General features: G+C 39.6%; 1 protein-coding gene across 5 annotated transcripts in view; it reads right to left on the bottom strand.

The window, feature by feature from the left end:
- Positions 1 to 16623, bottom strand: part of RAPGEF6 (Rap guanine nucleotide exchange factor 6) — a 178722-nt gene that overhangs the window by 88850 nt on the left and 73249 nt on the right. Inside the window, exon 1 of one of the 5 annotated variants that reach the window (XM_045822807.1) lies at positions 7585 to 7900. The exons of the other annotated variants lie outside the window; for them this stretch is intronic. Within the exon in view, the coding sequence (XP_045678763.1) occupies positions 7585 to 7638 (54 nt within the window). The 5' untranslated portion in view covers positions 7639 to 7900. Of the gene's footprint in view, positions 1 to 7584; positions 7901 to 16623 lie in introns of those variants that run through there. 5 annotated transcript variants of the gene reach the window in all.

Here is a 16623-nt window from a genome sequence, read left to right as displayed (position 1 = left end):
CACAGTTAGGCAACAGTTCAGGCTTGGATAGGTCGCAGGTGTACTGACTGAAAAAGCAAGTTTCCAGACAAAATAAGATGTGACTCATTTTTTAAAAAGCATAAAAACAGCACACGCTTTTGGGCATTCATCTAGGTTTGGGGGCAAAGAGTTGGAAGAACACAGAATATCAGACAATCAAAAGTGGTACCCTCGAGTGAAGGAGAAAGACCAGGGCTGGTGGCCCAAAGGAATTTTAGCTTTGTCTGCAATATCTTACTGAATTGTTTTATTTTCATATGGAGAAAGCACTCCTCTATTAATTCTGTAAATAATTTGAATTTTTTTAAATGTATTTTATTGATTATGCTATTACAGTTGTCCCATTTCCCCCTTTCTCTCCCCTCCCCCTTGTACCCCCTCTCCCACCCACGTTCCCCCCCTTTAGTTCATGTCCATGTGTCATACTTATGAGTTCTTTAGCTTCTACATTTCCCGTACTGTTCTTGCCCTCCCCCTATCTATTTTCAACCTACATTCTATGCTACTTCTTCTCTATACCTTTTCCCCCTCTCTCTTCCTCCCACCCCCCTGCTGCTAGCCCTCCATGTGCCCTCCATTTCTGTGGTTCTGTTCCTGTTCTAGTTGTTTACTTAGTTTCTTTTGGTTTTGCTTTAGGTGTGGCTGTTAATAATTGTGAGTTTGCTGTCCTTTTACTATACATGTCTTTTCTTCATCTTCTTTTCTTAGATAAGTCCCTTTAGCATTTCATAAAATAAGGGCTTGGTGATGATGAACTCCTTTAGCTTGACCTTATCTGAAAAGCACTTTATCTTCCCTTCCATTCTAAATGAGAGCTTGGCTGGATAGCGCAATCTGGGATGTAGGTCCTTGTCTTTCATGACTTGGAATATTTCTTTCCAGCCCCTTCTTGCCTGGAAGGTCTCTTTGGAGAAATCAGCTGACAGTCTGATGGGAACTCCTTTGTAGGTTACTGTCCCCTTATCTCTTGCTGCTTCTAGGATTCTCTCCTTCATTTTTACCTTGGCTATTGTAATTATGATGTGCCTTGGTGTGTTTCTTCTTGGGTCCAACTTCTTTGGGGCTCTCTGAGCTTCTTGGATTTCTTGGAAGACTGTTCCCTTTGCCAGATGGGGGAAGTTCTCCTTCATTATTTGTTCAAATACGTGCTCCATCTGTTGCTTTTCTCCTTCCTGTTCTGGTACCCCTATAATTCGGATGTTGGAACGTTTAAAGGTGTCCTGGATGCTCTTAAGCTTCTCCTCGATTTTTTGAATTCTTATTTCATTATGCTTTCCTGCTTGGTTGATTCTATCTTCCTTCTGGTCCACTGTATTGTTTTGAGACTCAGATTCCTTCCTTTCACTATTGGCTATCCTCCGCGTATCTTCCTGCATCTCTTTTATGGCAACCTGCATCCTTTCATCTAAATTGCGCCCAAAATCAACCAATTCCGTGAGCTTTCTGATCACCAGTGTTTTGAACTGTGCATCTGATAGATTGGCTATTTCTTGGTCGCTCAAAAGGATGAGTCCTGGGGGACTGATCTGTTCTGTTGGATACATGTCTTATGTCTTTCCCTGTCTCTCCTTTTTTTTTTTTTCCGGTCTGGTCGCTCTTGTAACGGTAGGGGGGCGGAGCCTTAGGTGTTCACCGGGGCTGGGCACCCCAGTCGCTAGATTGTGACGTTATATGTGGGGGCGGGAGTCGGGATGGGAGGGAACAATGGCGGTAGTTCCGATCTCCTGGGCTCAGACCCTTCTTTGGGATCCTGGGCTGCGAGCTCTGCCCTGGTCCACAATCGCTGCCCCACTGGGTCCACCAGCCGCAGCTTGCGTACTCAGGGATCACCGCTGTGTCGTTCTTGTGCCCCGGATGCTGTCGCGCAAATTTCGCGCCAAATTTTCCCCGACCTCTGCGCACCGCCGCCCCGCGCCGCCCCGCGCCCGCCCAGCTCGTTGTCTCCTACCAGTCTGGATGTACGGGTCTACTTCAACTTCTTGGCTGTCCGACTTCCATTCAGATAAATCCTCTGTCAGTTCTGAGTGATATTCTATCTGTAAATTATTGTTGTTCTAATCTTGGTTGTGCAAGGAGGTACGGTGCATCCACCTATTCCTCCATCTTGCCGGAAGTCAATAATTTGAATTTTTCAAAACTCAAACCAAATATACACATGTGTATCTGAGAGAAATTTTTGTCTTACCTTCTCTTCTTTTAAAGATGGCCACAGACACTGGAATGTGTTGAAATTCCATAACCCTTAGCAACTAAGGACTTCTATAGACATAGTATACAATCTGACTTCTTATGATGAAAAAATTAAATTAGCAAGATTCAAAGACGAATGTTATTAGAATGCCTTGTGATAAATACTACTAATATACTTGATATATAATACAAAGCTGAGAATAAACATTTATAAGCACTGAAAACAGTACACTGAAAGTGACTGATATAAATTAGATAACAAAAAAAAACTCCCAACATAAGGACCTGTATGGGAAGCTGACACATCAACAGAAAGTGAAATACTTGTGTTTTTACTTTGTTTCTTTGAACGCAGCACTGATGCTCTCTATTATCCCTACTATGCAGAGATATGGGCTGTATCTCTCTATGTATATCCCTATGCTAGGGATATGGATGCTTGAGTAAGCACTCCTTCAACAATATACTTTGGAAGAAAATTCATGGATATAGTGCAGGAAAGGAGGGCTTCAACAGCTGAATACATTAGAAAATAATGTTATACTGTATGCCCCTTCGCTCTTCACAGCAAACATAAGCATATTTATGGAGGGTCTAAGAAGTCGAGTCCCAAAATAAAGATATGATTCACACAGCAGTCTCCAAACTTTCCCAATTTTCTTATATTCCCCTAATATTCTTCTTAACATCTTTACAGTGTAAGGAATAATGTTTTGAGGCAAATCCATGCATCTATTCAAGAAATATTCCTAAGGCAATTCATTTTGGGGGGTGGTGGCAGAGACCTACTTGATTCTATACTGTCATAAATATAGGCATATGTGGCATGAGAACAGTGTTGTGTGAATATTCAAGATTCCACTTCATGTTTAACAACTCAGTCTTCAAGGATAACCCACCACAACTAAGAATTACGGTAGGGAAATGCGTCCGTTAATAAGAGACTTCACTATCTGAAACCTTTTTCTCTTACAACCCACACCCCAGCATTACTTCATTTAAGAGAAAGGCATTTAAAGAGCTCTGTCAATGTAAAGTAATATTTACTGTTAACCCTAAACACAATGCTTAAAAACTGCACAATTCCCCAACATTCCTCAAAGATCCACTGTTACATTTCAAACTGCACTATTAGAGTTTGCTTTTTAAAGCGTAGCTACCTGACATAGAAGCACTGTGCCTATCTAGAAATCACTTACCCATTAACCTCATTTAAAAGACCAAGAAATTAAGATGATTCCTGTGCACACCCCATGTCTCTAAGTTCTTGCATGCTACTCCTAGAAAGACATTCAGAACTCTACTCTGTACTCATTTTATGTAAATATAAATAAATTTCTAGCAAGCTTGCTGATCTAATTTCCTGTTTACTGAATAAGAATACTAGGCACAAAAGCAATAGCAAAACATCATGGGGGTTTGGGAGAGTAAAGACACCAATTAAAACACTAAAATAACAAATGTGGCTTAGAGGGACCTCATTCTCACTGGCGACAGAGAGCAGGGTGTTCCGAATAGCACTGACAAACACCCACTCCTGCAGGGCCTGACATGGCAGCCCTGTCACACAGGGCTCCTGAGCCCCTGACGTGTGGCTGGTCAGACTGAGACATGCTGTAAGTGTAAAATACAAACGGGACCTAGTAAAACAAACAAATCCCATTAATCATTACTACATTTTTATTACATGTTTGAAAAACTTACTCAATTTACTATTAATTTCACCTTAAATTTTTTTAGATGAGGCTTCCAACTAGTTAAAATTATATATGTGGTTCACATTATATTTCTGTTGAACAGTATTAGGCCAGAGACTTGAATAAGCGTGACTTGTTCAGGAAACAGGAAGCAAACCAGTGTAGCTCAGGTAGGGATGTGTACAGGAAGACACAGGAGACGAAGCACTCCTGGGTGCTTAGATTTCCTGTACAAGAAAAAAGCTACTGAAGAATTTTAAGCAAGAAAAAGAGTGAAAGAAATTTGGTTTTTAAAAAGATTACTCTGAAAGCACAGAAGATGAAATGGAAGCAAATTATGCACATGGGAAACATGAGTCAAGGGCTGAGAAGATGAGGCCTTCTGAAATTAAAAGCAAGCTACCAGAATTATAAAAAAGCTTCTACTACTCGATAGTGACATATCATAGAAGTGTCAGCTGACAAGAGAAATAGATTTCAAAACCCCAAAAGCAGTCTGGAGCCCTTTTCATGGAAACAGCCCAAAATTTCTCCAAAGCCCCAGAGGAAACAGCTGTATCTAATCAAAGCAGGCACGGGTATATACACGATGCCTGCGGCATGCCGAACTACAGAGGAACCACGTTCTGAAGTCAACTAATTTTACCAAAAGGTAAGGGTTGAGGAGACACTGTTAAATAACTCAACATTAGAGTTTTTAAATTCTAAGACATATTTCTCTCCACTTTAACTTTTTAAAATCCACAGAGCAGCTTTCATCAATATTCACACTTAACAGTGAGTTTACGGAAAGTGCAAGCAGACTCGAGGACCTGGTGAGTCTGCGAATAAGGGACCAGAGGGAACAGGGAGGAGAGCGGGAGAAGACAACGTGGTGCGGGAGAGACCACGCACTGTCTGGGAGCCGCTGCGAAGACTGGGGCTTCGAGGAGGGAGTGAGCGGCTGGGTCCAGCGCTGCACACAGGTAGAGTGAGATGAAGGCCAGCAGACAACCTGCAGGGCTGGGCACGTGGAGAATGCGACTGCCCCCAGACCAGTGCCTGGAGGAGGAGCTGAAGTGGGGACAGCCCTTCCCTCAGGACACGCTCACTTCCGTGAGCAACTCTGAATGGACCCAGAAAGTGAGCTCTTGACTAAGAACCAACCACTCACGGGCGCCAGTCCCCCAAGAAGACAGACACCAAACACTCAACTGAGAGAATTGCAGCCTGAACAAAGAGTTAATACGACGATGAGGAAAAAGAATAGTATCATAAAATAATAACGAGTTATTAAACAAGGGTAACTGTGAAAAAGTAGCACTTAGATTTCAGAAATGAATGATATAATGATTAAGTTATAGAAATTTAAAAGATAAATAGAAGAATAGCAACAGGTCAAAAAGGGAAAATGAGTCAGTGAGCCAGAAGACCCAACAGGAAATGCAGAGTAAGAATACAGGATGAAACAAATGTTTAGAGACCTCAGGAGCACATCCAGAGTCCCCGAAATCTGAAGCGGTAACAGGAAAATGGTTGCAGTTTTCAATACATTACAAATTTCCCACACCTGAAGACAAATGGGATTGTTCAGCTTAGACTTCCAAGTGCCAACTGCCAAAATAAAACAAAATTTGAACAATCCATGGTAAATCTTCATGGCATCAAGGATAAAAAATAAAACAGAAACAAAGCAAAACACAACTCATCACTAATGAGGAGAAAACAGACCATATGACACAGGAAGGAGGCTTACAGGCGCCCAGACTTCTCCTCGCCAGTGTTGGGTGCCAGGGGTAACGCAGTGACTTTCTCAAGTGCTACAGGGAAAAGACTATAGATGGATCACTTTACATACAAAGAGATAATTAATTCAAGGGTTAATATAAAGCATTTTGAACATACAAGGACTTAAGTTCCAGACTCTTGCTGCTAGACATACTTATTTTATTAAGAAAATAAATGAATTCAGAGTAATAAAATCCAAGTAGCAGCATGGGAAAAATACACGAATAAATAAAACTAGTAAAATGTATTGGAAAACCAAAAGTAGCAAATATAAAAAACTGATCACGAGTTCGCTGTGTTTACTCACAATCAAGAACTAAGACTCCATCCGCAGTAACGTGAGCGAGTGATGGGGGATGGGGAAAGGGGAAGACGATGTGTCTATTACAAACACTTGACTCACACAGTAAAGAACCCACCACGGAATCCTACCCAGGTAACCTTTGGTGGCCTTTAACAAATTTCAGAATCTAATCTTAAAATCCTCTTTGGCTTATCTGTATTTGGTAAGTCTTAAATCAAAAGGTGGTTACCAGCAACACCCAAAGGCTATTATTTGTTGTTATTCTAAGAAACAACCCCTATATTGCATTCTCAATTTTCCTTGAAGATTTTTCACTTGGTCACACCCACGTCCCTTCTACACATCATTTTAAACCTCAACAGTGCCACTAGCAAGCGCCAGTGATGTGCGGACCCCACAGGTGGCATTTGCATTGGAGAGGCGACCTGCGTCTTACCAGGTAACAGCACAAGTGAGGTGTGTATCTAGGCTTCCTTCCATCCCTTTACACTTCAATCAGCTGTAAGCCAAATGGACACTGAATTTAAATGTTCCTCTAGGAGCTGCTTTTAAGAAAGATGTGCGGAGAGCTATCTCTCAGATAAATAGTACATCATGACGCTATCAGAGTCTTTCTCCCTTAGTCACCATCAATAGGACAACCTTTGAACAAAGACACAATTTCAGATCACACCAAAAAAAAAAACGCCTCTATTGTGCCTGTTACCATTCAGAACTAGAAAGAAATCTTAACATAGTCAATGTTACAATTACAGTGCCTACTAAAACACTTATTTTTATAAAACAAAACTAAATATTCATTTCTCTGTCTTCCTGTTTTTGAAATTTATATAACAGGAAAGATAGATAACCTGAGTAGCATCAAATTCAGGTCTACACCAGGAGCCAGTAAGAACAATACAACTTATTAAATTACACTTTATTTTTCCTAAAACCTAACATGTCCTGTTGTGTAGCATTTTGCTTTTTTCAGTTAGTATGTTTGCTTTAAAATGACAAGTATATTATATGATCTTGAACACCCGCAAGCTAGTACTTGTTCACTTGCTACTATTTTGAAAATACTTAAAAACATTAAAAATTTTCATATAATTACCTTTCATGAGTATTTTCTTCATATTTTTTCACTGCTTAAAAATTACCCAGTTTTCATAAAACACAATTTAATTGATAATACCGTATCAGTGAAATATGTACATGTAAACATAGCTCAGCACATTAATCATTTAAGGAAATGAGGTAATACAAAACATTCAGGAGTACATTAAAGAGTATGATCTCAGGAAGTACAGCAACAGCTATACCCAAATGATGGTTCAGTCTTCAGACAGTACACTTCAAATGCACTGTATTTTAAGTGCATTATAGATTATTATGAAGGTATTTTACAAACCTTCTTTGAGGCATATTAGAATATTTTAGAGATTTCTTTAACTGAAAAACAAAATGGCCATAAGATTCAGCTTTATAGATTGCTTTGTAGTTCTCATTTTTGAAGTGAAGAAAATAAAACAGCACAATAAAGCTCACTAACAATTCAGAACAGAACTTAAATATAATAACTAGATTATATCAATGTCAGAGAAAATAACAACAATGACTTACTTTGGAGGCCCACGGCTGAAGACAATTGGCATAACAGCGAACAAGAAAAGCCATTTCCTGAGCTGGAAAGGGTAGTTTCCTTTTCAAACCAGAGCCACACCGATGAGTATGTTGATAAAATTCTGTTATGTTTCTTTCTGCAAATCATACACTATTTGCAGTGGGGTTTTTAAATATATATATGTGTATATATATAAAGGCAGCTTCTCCAAATTCCTTTCAAACTGAAATCAGGAGCTTTCAGCAGCTTACAGTATTGTTCTAAAAACTGCAACACTTTTCATCAAAACGTTCACATTTAACAAGCAAATCACAGCAAATCAAGATGCTTCTATTTCTGGCTCGGAACAGACAGACACACACATGCTTCCTCAGGCACCTGGCACAGACATGCAGTGGTAACACAGCACATAACAATGAATCAATGAAAGCACATAAGGCAACATGCACCAATCTGGGCTCCTGGGTGCTGGGAAACCTTTCCTCTGCAACACAGCTTGGTCTCTTCTTCAACTTAGTTCATTCTGTAGAGCAAGCACTGCAGTCGTTCTGCATCAGAAGAAAACCGTAACACTGTATCCTTAAGATGAAAGTTTCTTCTTTTTATTCTTAACCACCAGAGGTTTAAAAAAAAAAAAAATCAACCGTTGAGCAAATGGTAGTTAGAAGACATATGCTCTAACAGGTTTGTCCTGTAGCATGCCTGAGAATCCCAATTAAAATCTTCCTCTTCATGTGCACTATTCACAGCTCTGCAGTATCACTTCTTGTTCTAATGCATCACACTAAGACAGTATTGTTGATCTAAGACTGGTTTCCTGGTTGAAAATTTATATATAACATGGTACAAAAACACTGTATCTTCTGCTAAAGCAAGACTATGTTAGTGTCTTAATTCCTACTGTCCTTGCCTGTTTCACAGCAGCTCCCTAAGGAGGAGCTCCTATTGATTCTATGCTCTGCAGTAAGATGAAATATCTAATAAGAAGGAAAGCGAGTGGGAGGAGAATAGAGCTAAAAGGATGACATCACCTGTATAGAAAGCCTTCAGAAACTGCATTAGATCAATTGGCTACTGTATCTGCAGATGTAGCCCAATGAGCAATTTATTAAAAAAAAAACACACTCACATCATTCCATGAGACATGTCAGCAAGCTAAATTCTATAAGGGGAAAAACTAGCATAAGCACCTCTACTTCACAGTTTTAAAAATCCATCTGAATTTTTAATTCTGTGGACTGAGACAGCTTTATTTAGGAAGCCATATTTCCTGATATTATTATTCAAATTGTACACAGTACTGTCCCCCCAAGGGAAAAGAATTAGCTGTGGTAAGATACTCTTGCATTGCAAACGCATAAGGCAGCCTAGTTCTCAGATGCTACACACACTTACATGAAACACTGCTAATTCAGGGCTTTCTGCTTACAAAACTTCCTAAAGGTATAATCTTTAGGACCACTCTAAATTAACATTAAAAATATCAAAACCAGAACTAAGATTTGTATGTAAATTAGTCCTTTTAAATGGAAACAACAGAATTTCAATGGCAAGCACAGCAGTCCACTTGCAGCATGCACCAAATCCTCTAAGGATGAATAATCTATGCAATTTGGTACTTTGCTATAGCCGAATGCTCAATTCCTAGAAAGAGATGGGAAGCCACTAAAACTCAGAAGGAATCAGAGAAGAAAATGGTAAAGCCTGCCTCCAAACTGAGCTTTGACTACAAAGACATCTCATTTTTTCCCATGAAGTTACATTAAAAATCCTTTAATTTTGCCACACCCTCTCCAATCTGAAAATACAAGTCCTCTAGTAGCCACCCTTATTCTTCATGCTTTGGCCACAAGGCAGCTACTCCCATAAAGTTTTTGCACTTAGGTTGCACTGCTGCCTCCCACTGGTCAGAGGAAGACATAACTTCCCACAGCAAAATACAGTTAGTGCACCTCCAGGCAGCAGAGTTATGAGAATAACAATCAATGAACACAGCAAAGTAACAGAACTATTTTGCTTTATTAACCTAATATTACTTTTGGGGGAAAAGGTTTGCAACATAGGAGGAGAAATTATCAACTGATTATTACAAAGGACTCAACTGACTATCATAGAAACATCTCATTTTTTGTGAGGGAAAAAAAATTCTTCAGTATCCTTGGGCAAAGTATGAGTCACTTTCTGAACAACACTATGGTGACAATCTGAATTATGCTGCTACTTACAAAACTCATTTACTTTAGTAAAACTAAGTATTACTCTGAACAAAGACAAGTCATGCTTTTAAAATATGTGATCATTTATAAATTTTGGTTTCCATAAAACAAGTATTTGTTTTCTGTAAAAATTCCAAGACTACCCCAAATTTGCATTTATGCATAAGACTAAATCTCACAAATACAAATAAGCATGCCTCCAGTTACTGAAAGTAAAAACACACAGAAAATATGTACAGGTTGATTTTCAAGGACCAATGTATTGTTTTAAACTTACTTAATTTAAATAAACTACAATGGGTTGGAATATCAACAAAATGTTAAGCATTCCAGAATAAATTAACTGAAATCTAATTGTAATTATTCAGTTTTTTAAATAGAAAAATGATTAGTAGGCACTTCGTAAGTAATGATGCCAAACATTTCCTAAAGATAAATTTCTAAAAGACAAGCATTTTGTACATAAACATTAATGATGTGACTCAAAAACATTTCCATTTCAATGCCAGACAATAATTATGTATAGTACCAAGAGAATAAATTACAACCAAATCAAAAAGCAAAACCCTAATGGGCACCTTTCCCCTCTTTACAAATCATGTTGGCAGCACACAAAGGAGGACCTCAAGCTGAGCAAGGAAGACAGCCTTCTCCTAGCTGCTTTAAAAACCAATCGCGGCTGAAATGCAATCCACTAAGGCCACGTGAGAACTAGTAGTAAACACCAACTCAATAAAGGAACAACTCTCTTTTCCTTTATTTTGGCCTGTAAGTGAGGATGACATCATCCTTTTCCTCGTTCTACCAATCCTCTCCTAGTATCTGCCAGTCTAGGGAACTGTAAGGTGAATCTGGCATGCCAAATCTCCCCCGGCAGCACTTCTGTGAAAGAAACAGGCTCGATTCTACATTCAACATATGAATCTACTACCACTCCGAGAACACACTACACCACACTCTTTCTCCAGGAATAATGGTTTAATCTTTTAATTACTGAAGGAAGAAATAAACATCTTTTGAAAAGAAGTCAGTAATTTACCAAATAACTACAAATATATATGATCTGGTGAATAAACAGTTTTTACTCCCATCACTTTTAGAATTCTATCTCGATCTCATCCCATTATCTTACCAATTCAAAGGAAGTAACTGCAGCTCGGGAGCACACCCTCCCAGATCTGCACACTGTCCAGGAACCGTCACCACAGGACATCCATTTAAGAATACATCCTCCCCAACGCCAAAAAACACATTTCTCCTGCATGTGAAATGCACAGTGCTAAGCCACATTGATGAAATCTTTACCTTTCAAGAGGTTCTTCACACTACTACAAAATAAAGCAATCAATGCACGTTAGCTTTTTGCAAAGTTTCAAACAAACCATTACAAGGTATTTTTATGAAAAAGTAAATGCTATATAGTTAACAATAAAAATGTATGCCAACTGTATAAATTATTTCCAAATGAAAATACAGAATAAAATATTTGAAATCATACTACAGAAAAAGCCAAAAATGAGGTTCTGATAGTTACTAAACAATAAATATTCCCTTTATTTCAATAAATAACCACACTAAAAAGAAGGGGAATATGGTCATCATGGATAAAAGTTAGCAGAAGACATACATTCTAAACATTATGAAAACCAAAAACCAACAACAAAATCCACATTTACAGTAATCTCAGGCATAGGCACAGTTTTATACACTGGCCCAGTGAAATATAATCACAATTTAGAGAAGCCAAACCAAAGGAGGTGAGGAACAAAAGAAAAATTACATAGTTTTTCTAAATAAAATAAATAGGCCACTCATTTATATATTTTACTTGTATTTGGTCTTTCAAGTATAAATTGTTAAATGAACTGATTTATATAGTAAAAATACCTGAATCCTTTTTGGAAAAATGAAGGAATGACACTTTACTACAATGTCGGAGGTAACATAGAAGCTCTTACAAAGGATTACAGCAAGCTTTCAACCCCTTCCCACCCACCTCCCTTGGTTAACTTGAACATATGAAATGAACCTCTGTACTTATCAGAATATGGTTAACTCTAATTACGGGTGCCCCTTAGGAATTCCTGCTTTTAAACAGCATCCTATCTATTCCTTAGCCCTTCTGAAGGAGGGAAGCCAGAGCACCAACACTCTCCCTCCCTTTCCTCTGTAAAGAACAGTGTGCTTCAGCACACTGTCATCTCTCTCCACTAAATGATCAGCACCATGTTGTTGAGAACCCGGTCTAAGCCACCAGCAGGACACATATGCACTATGAAATACGATCCATCCTCAGGGAGTGGTCGAGGAAGAAAAAGCAAAGAGGGAGAGGGCAGCCTTCATCATCCACTAAGGTGATGTAAGCTTCTATAATTAGAATCAGTGAAACTAAAGGAACAATAAAAAGGCACCACCATGCTTCTATCTTCCCCAGCACTGTGCAGTTATATCAAGCATTTTTCATTCACTCACACGCACACATAAATACATACTATATGCAAACCTAATGTAAAGCTGTAACACGGTGTATGATGTTCTTCGATAAAGATCTGTCTAATAATTAAAATAGAGCTATATATAAACATGACTGGAGAAATTGCATTTAAAAAAGAAAATAATTGAAAATACTGTTTCTGTCTGTAAATTCCAAATATATCAGAGATTACCTTTACATCAATCACTTCTCTGGTTTTAAATACTGCATTTTCTAGTACTAGCGAAGTCAAATGCAGAACACGGCTTAGTTGTTGAGTAGATAGCAAATCCAACTAAAAGGCAGTAACAATCAGCATTAATCTGTTTGCTATGTCTCAGGAGTTACTCCCCTTTCAACTGGAATGCTCTCGCCAATCGTTACGTTAGACCACTGGTATACATCAGTATCAGAGTTGCTGCAAACAATTTTCAAAAGAGCTGTCTTCAGCAATCATTGTGCAAAGTGTTTCAAGTATGACCAAAACCTTCCTGATTCCAGCTCTTGGGCAGATCCACAAGGATCGGCGTCACCTCTGCGGGAGGGAGGACTGATCTGAACAACCAGAGAGGTATGTTCAGCCTTCCTCCTCCTCCTCCTAACACTCCTGTAATTCATACGGAGTAAATGATGAAATGATTTTAAATATGACTACTTGGAAGTCAGTGATACTTACATAGGCCTTAAAAATAATTTTCATACCCTTAACCCAGTAACTTAACTTCTATGAATCAATCCAAAGGGGAAAAAATTATATACAGATTTATTCATACAAGTTGTTTGTAATAGGAGAAAAGTAGGGAGCTGCATGAATACTCTGCTACACTAATACTAATATTAAAAATAATGTTTAGGGAAAAATCTAATTGTATAAGAAGTGGAAAGTCAGGATATATAGCTAATTATTCAACATTATCTAAATTAGTTAAAAGATTTGAATTAATCATGATACATTTAAAAATCATTAGCAACACTAGCTATCTCTGGGTTTGAGAATTACAGCAAATTTATTTCCTTCCTTATATTCTTCTATATGTTTTTACATTTTTACAATGAGCATTTTGTTTCACAATTTAAAAAAAATCTTTTGTAGGCTATCATATGTCCCACTTAGTTTGACTCCAATGCCACCCCTCTGCTCATTCTCTGTCCATTGAACTAGGTAAAAAAACCTCCTATCTACATTCTACATATTTCCCAGGAGACAAAGGAGGGGAAGAATTCTCCTGGGAGATGCCAGACAATTGTAAATAGAAAAAGAAAAGTCCTCACTGGTTTTAAGGTTGGAAGCATCACAAAGAACACACCAGTGCAGAGCACTCCGGGTGGTCCGCTGGGTGAGGCTCTCAGAGGTGGGGTGGGACCTCAGAGGCTGTCCGCTCAGCACTCACTACCTTTCACACAAGTGAGGTTAGCAAAGGCTCCACATACAAACTTCCTCACATTAGAAGTAAAAGAAGATTCCGGACCCCAGAGAGCTCCTGAGCCCTCTTCTACCATGTGGACACAACAAGTTGGCAGTCTGTACATTAACAAAACAAGACCAAAAAAACCCCAACTTCTTATCTAGTTCACTTCCCACACACAATGCAGGGACTAAGGGTCTTACATATTCCTTAAAATGGCAAGTTAGCTCTTGAGAAAGAAAAACCTGTATCATCTGCTTCCTAGTTAAATGTCGATTCTATCACATTACACCGAGGCTCTGACTGATTAACCTACCGTATCAAAGACCTTACTTATCTGCATTAGTTTCTTTGGAAGTCCAAATGGGTTGTTCTGAGACAAATGTTGGGGTGCTGCTATGGTCTGAAGGTTTGCGTCCCACCAAAGTCATGTCTAGAAACCCTAACTCCCAAGGTGACGGTATCAGAGGTGGGGTCTTTGGAAGGTGATCAGGTCATGAGGAAGAAGCCTGCATGATAAGGGTAAGTATCCTTATAAAAGACCTCAGAGCTCCCTAGCTCCTTCTACCATGTGAGGAGACAGCGAGAGGTCAGGAATCTACCTCCAGAATTGTGAGAAATAAATCTGTGTTGTTTATAAGCCACTGAGTCTGTGGTATTGTTATAGCAGCCTCAACAGAATTAAGATACTCTCCACAAGGAGATCTCAGCAAACATATGTTTGAACCCAAATCCTCATGAACGGGTCGGGAAGATGGTGAGGTAGGATTCTATTTCTTTCTGCAGGAAATGACTTCATTAATAAGACACACATAGAATCCACGAAAGAAAATCACATTTTGCTAAAATCCTCAAGGTGTCACAACCACGGTCAAGTGAAGTCTCTAGCCACTATTCAGTGTGCCAACATGCCAACATAGAGGGGGTTAAGCGATCTGGTCCTCGTAGTTACCTCTTAATTCAGCTGCCCTGACAAATGTTATCTTAATCTCTCTATATACGTTCTCGATCCAAACAAAACATGGAACACTGCAGGAGAGCAGGGAGCATAAGGTGCAATCAGAGAAGCAGCAAATGAGAAAGAGCTCCTTGCTGCATTAGTAATTTGTGAGCCCAAAGTGGAACAGTGGGTTTTAGAGTATCATACTATACCAACTACCTGCTACACTATCCCAGAACAATAAACTATAGCAATGATTTTAAACATTCTCATCTCATGTCACATAAGAACTACCAAAATTCTGTGGGACACCAAAAAATGTTTTTCTGATCTGACAAAAAGAATTCATTCACACCAGACAGCCAATGTTGTGTTGGCTGTTGTCAACTGTTTTGAATCCTCAGCTGATGACATTTCCTCAATGCTTTTATAAAGAGGAAGGTGTGTGTGTGGGTGGGGGGGGGCAGTAGGAGGGAAGAGGAAGAGGAGATGGGGAGGGAGAAAGGACTATAACTTCATAATGAAAGTATGCAAACGCTGACGAATTTTTTTAACCTCTGAAGAATGTCAAGATTTATATTTGGGACAATAATGTTTCTATAAAAATAACTGAGCATGAATGTTGTCTGATAGTCCAGAGACTCATTTAAAGTTAAATAAAGGCATACTTGCTGCTTGACCTTGGTAAACTAAGATACTTCCCCTTACTGGTCCTGACTTAATTCTACCGTTGAACTTGACATATATACCACTCTTAAAAATTCGACTCATTATATCTGAAAAACATTCACCATTTTAGGATTTAAAACACAATCAACTTTACATAAAAATGGACATTTAAGAAATTCTTAAATAAGTATCTTGTTTTCTGGTATCCTTAGAGTAGAGCAGAGCTGCAAGAGCATACTTCAGTTAGTAATAAGTATAATATCCTACGGGCCCAATGGGAAGTGTGCTCTATGGATGAAAAATGTCAGGGAAGCCTTCTCCAAAGAGGTCACAGGTGAACGGAGTCCTGGGAGCTGAGTGGGACTTTGGCAGGAGGACATGGTAGGAGGCCATTATGGATTACAGGAGCAAATGGCAAGTTCACATTCAAACTGATTCATCAAAGAACAGAGTCACCTCAAGTGAAGAAGCCTATAAGAATCTTCCGGACTTCCGGCAAGATGGAGGAATAGGTGGACGCACCGTGCCTCCTCACACAACCAAGATTAGAACAACAATAATTTACAGACAGAATATCACTCAGAACTCACAGGATTTATCTGAATGGAAGTTGGACAGCCAAGAAGTTGAAGTAAACCCATATATCCAGACTGGTAAAAGACGACGAGCCGGGTGGGCGCCGGGCGGGCGCGGGGCAGGCGCGGGTGGGCGGCGTGCGGAGGTCGGGGAAAATTTGGCGCGAAATTGGCTCTACAGCCATCCGGGGCGCAAGAACACAGCGGTGATACCTGAGTACGCAAGCTGTGGCTGGCGGACCCAGTGGGGCAGCGATTGTGGACCAGGGCAGAGCTCGCAGCCCAGGATCCCAAGGAAGGGCCTGAGCCCAGGAGAACGAAACTATCGCCATTGTCCCCTCCCGCTCCCGCCCCCACCCACACATATAACGTCACAATCTAGCGACTGGGGTGCCCAGCCCCGGTGAACACCTAAGGCTCTGCCCCCCTACCGTTACAAGAGCGACTAGAGGCAGGGAAAGACGTAAGACATGTATCCAACAGAACAGATCAGTCCCCCAGGACTCATCCTTTTGAGCGACCAAGAAATAGCCAATCTATCAGATGCACAGTTCAAAACACTGGTGATCAGAAAGCTCACGGAATTGGTTGATTTTGGGCGCAATTTAGATGAAAGGATGCAGGTTGCCATAAAAGAGATGCAGGAAGATACGCGGAGGATAGCCAATAGTGAAAGGAAGGAATCTGAGTCTCAAAACAATACAGTGGACCAGAAGGAAGATAGAATCAACCAAGCAGGAAAGCATAATGAAATAAGAA

The sequence above is a fragment of the Phyllostomus hastatus genome, unplaced genomic scaffold (assembly GCF_019186645.2).
Source record: "Phyllostomus hastatus isolate PE091 unplaced genomic scaffold, TTU_PhHast_1.1 phas_contig_150, whole genome shotgun sequence".
Classification (NCBI taxonomy): Eukaryota; Metazoa; Chordata; class Mammalia; order Chiroptera; family Phyllostomidae; genus Phyllostomus; species Phyllostomus hastatus.
This window is presented reverse-complemented; position numbering and strand designations above follow the sequence as displayed.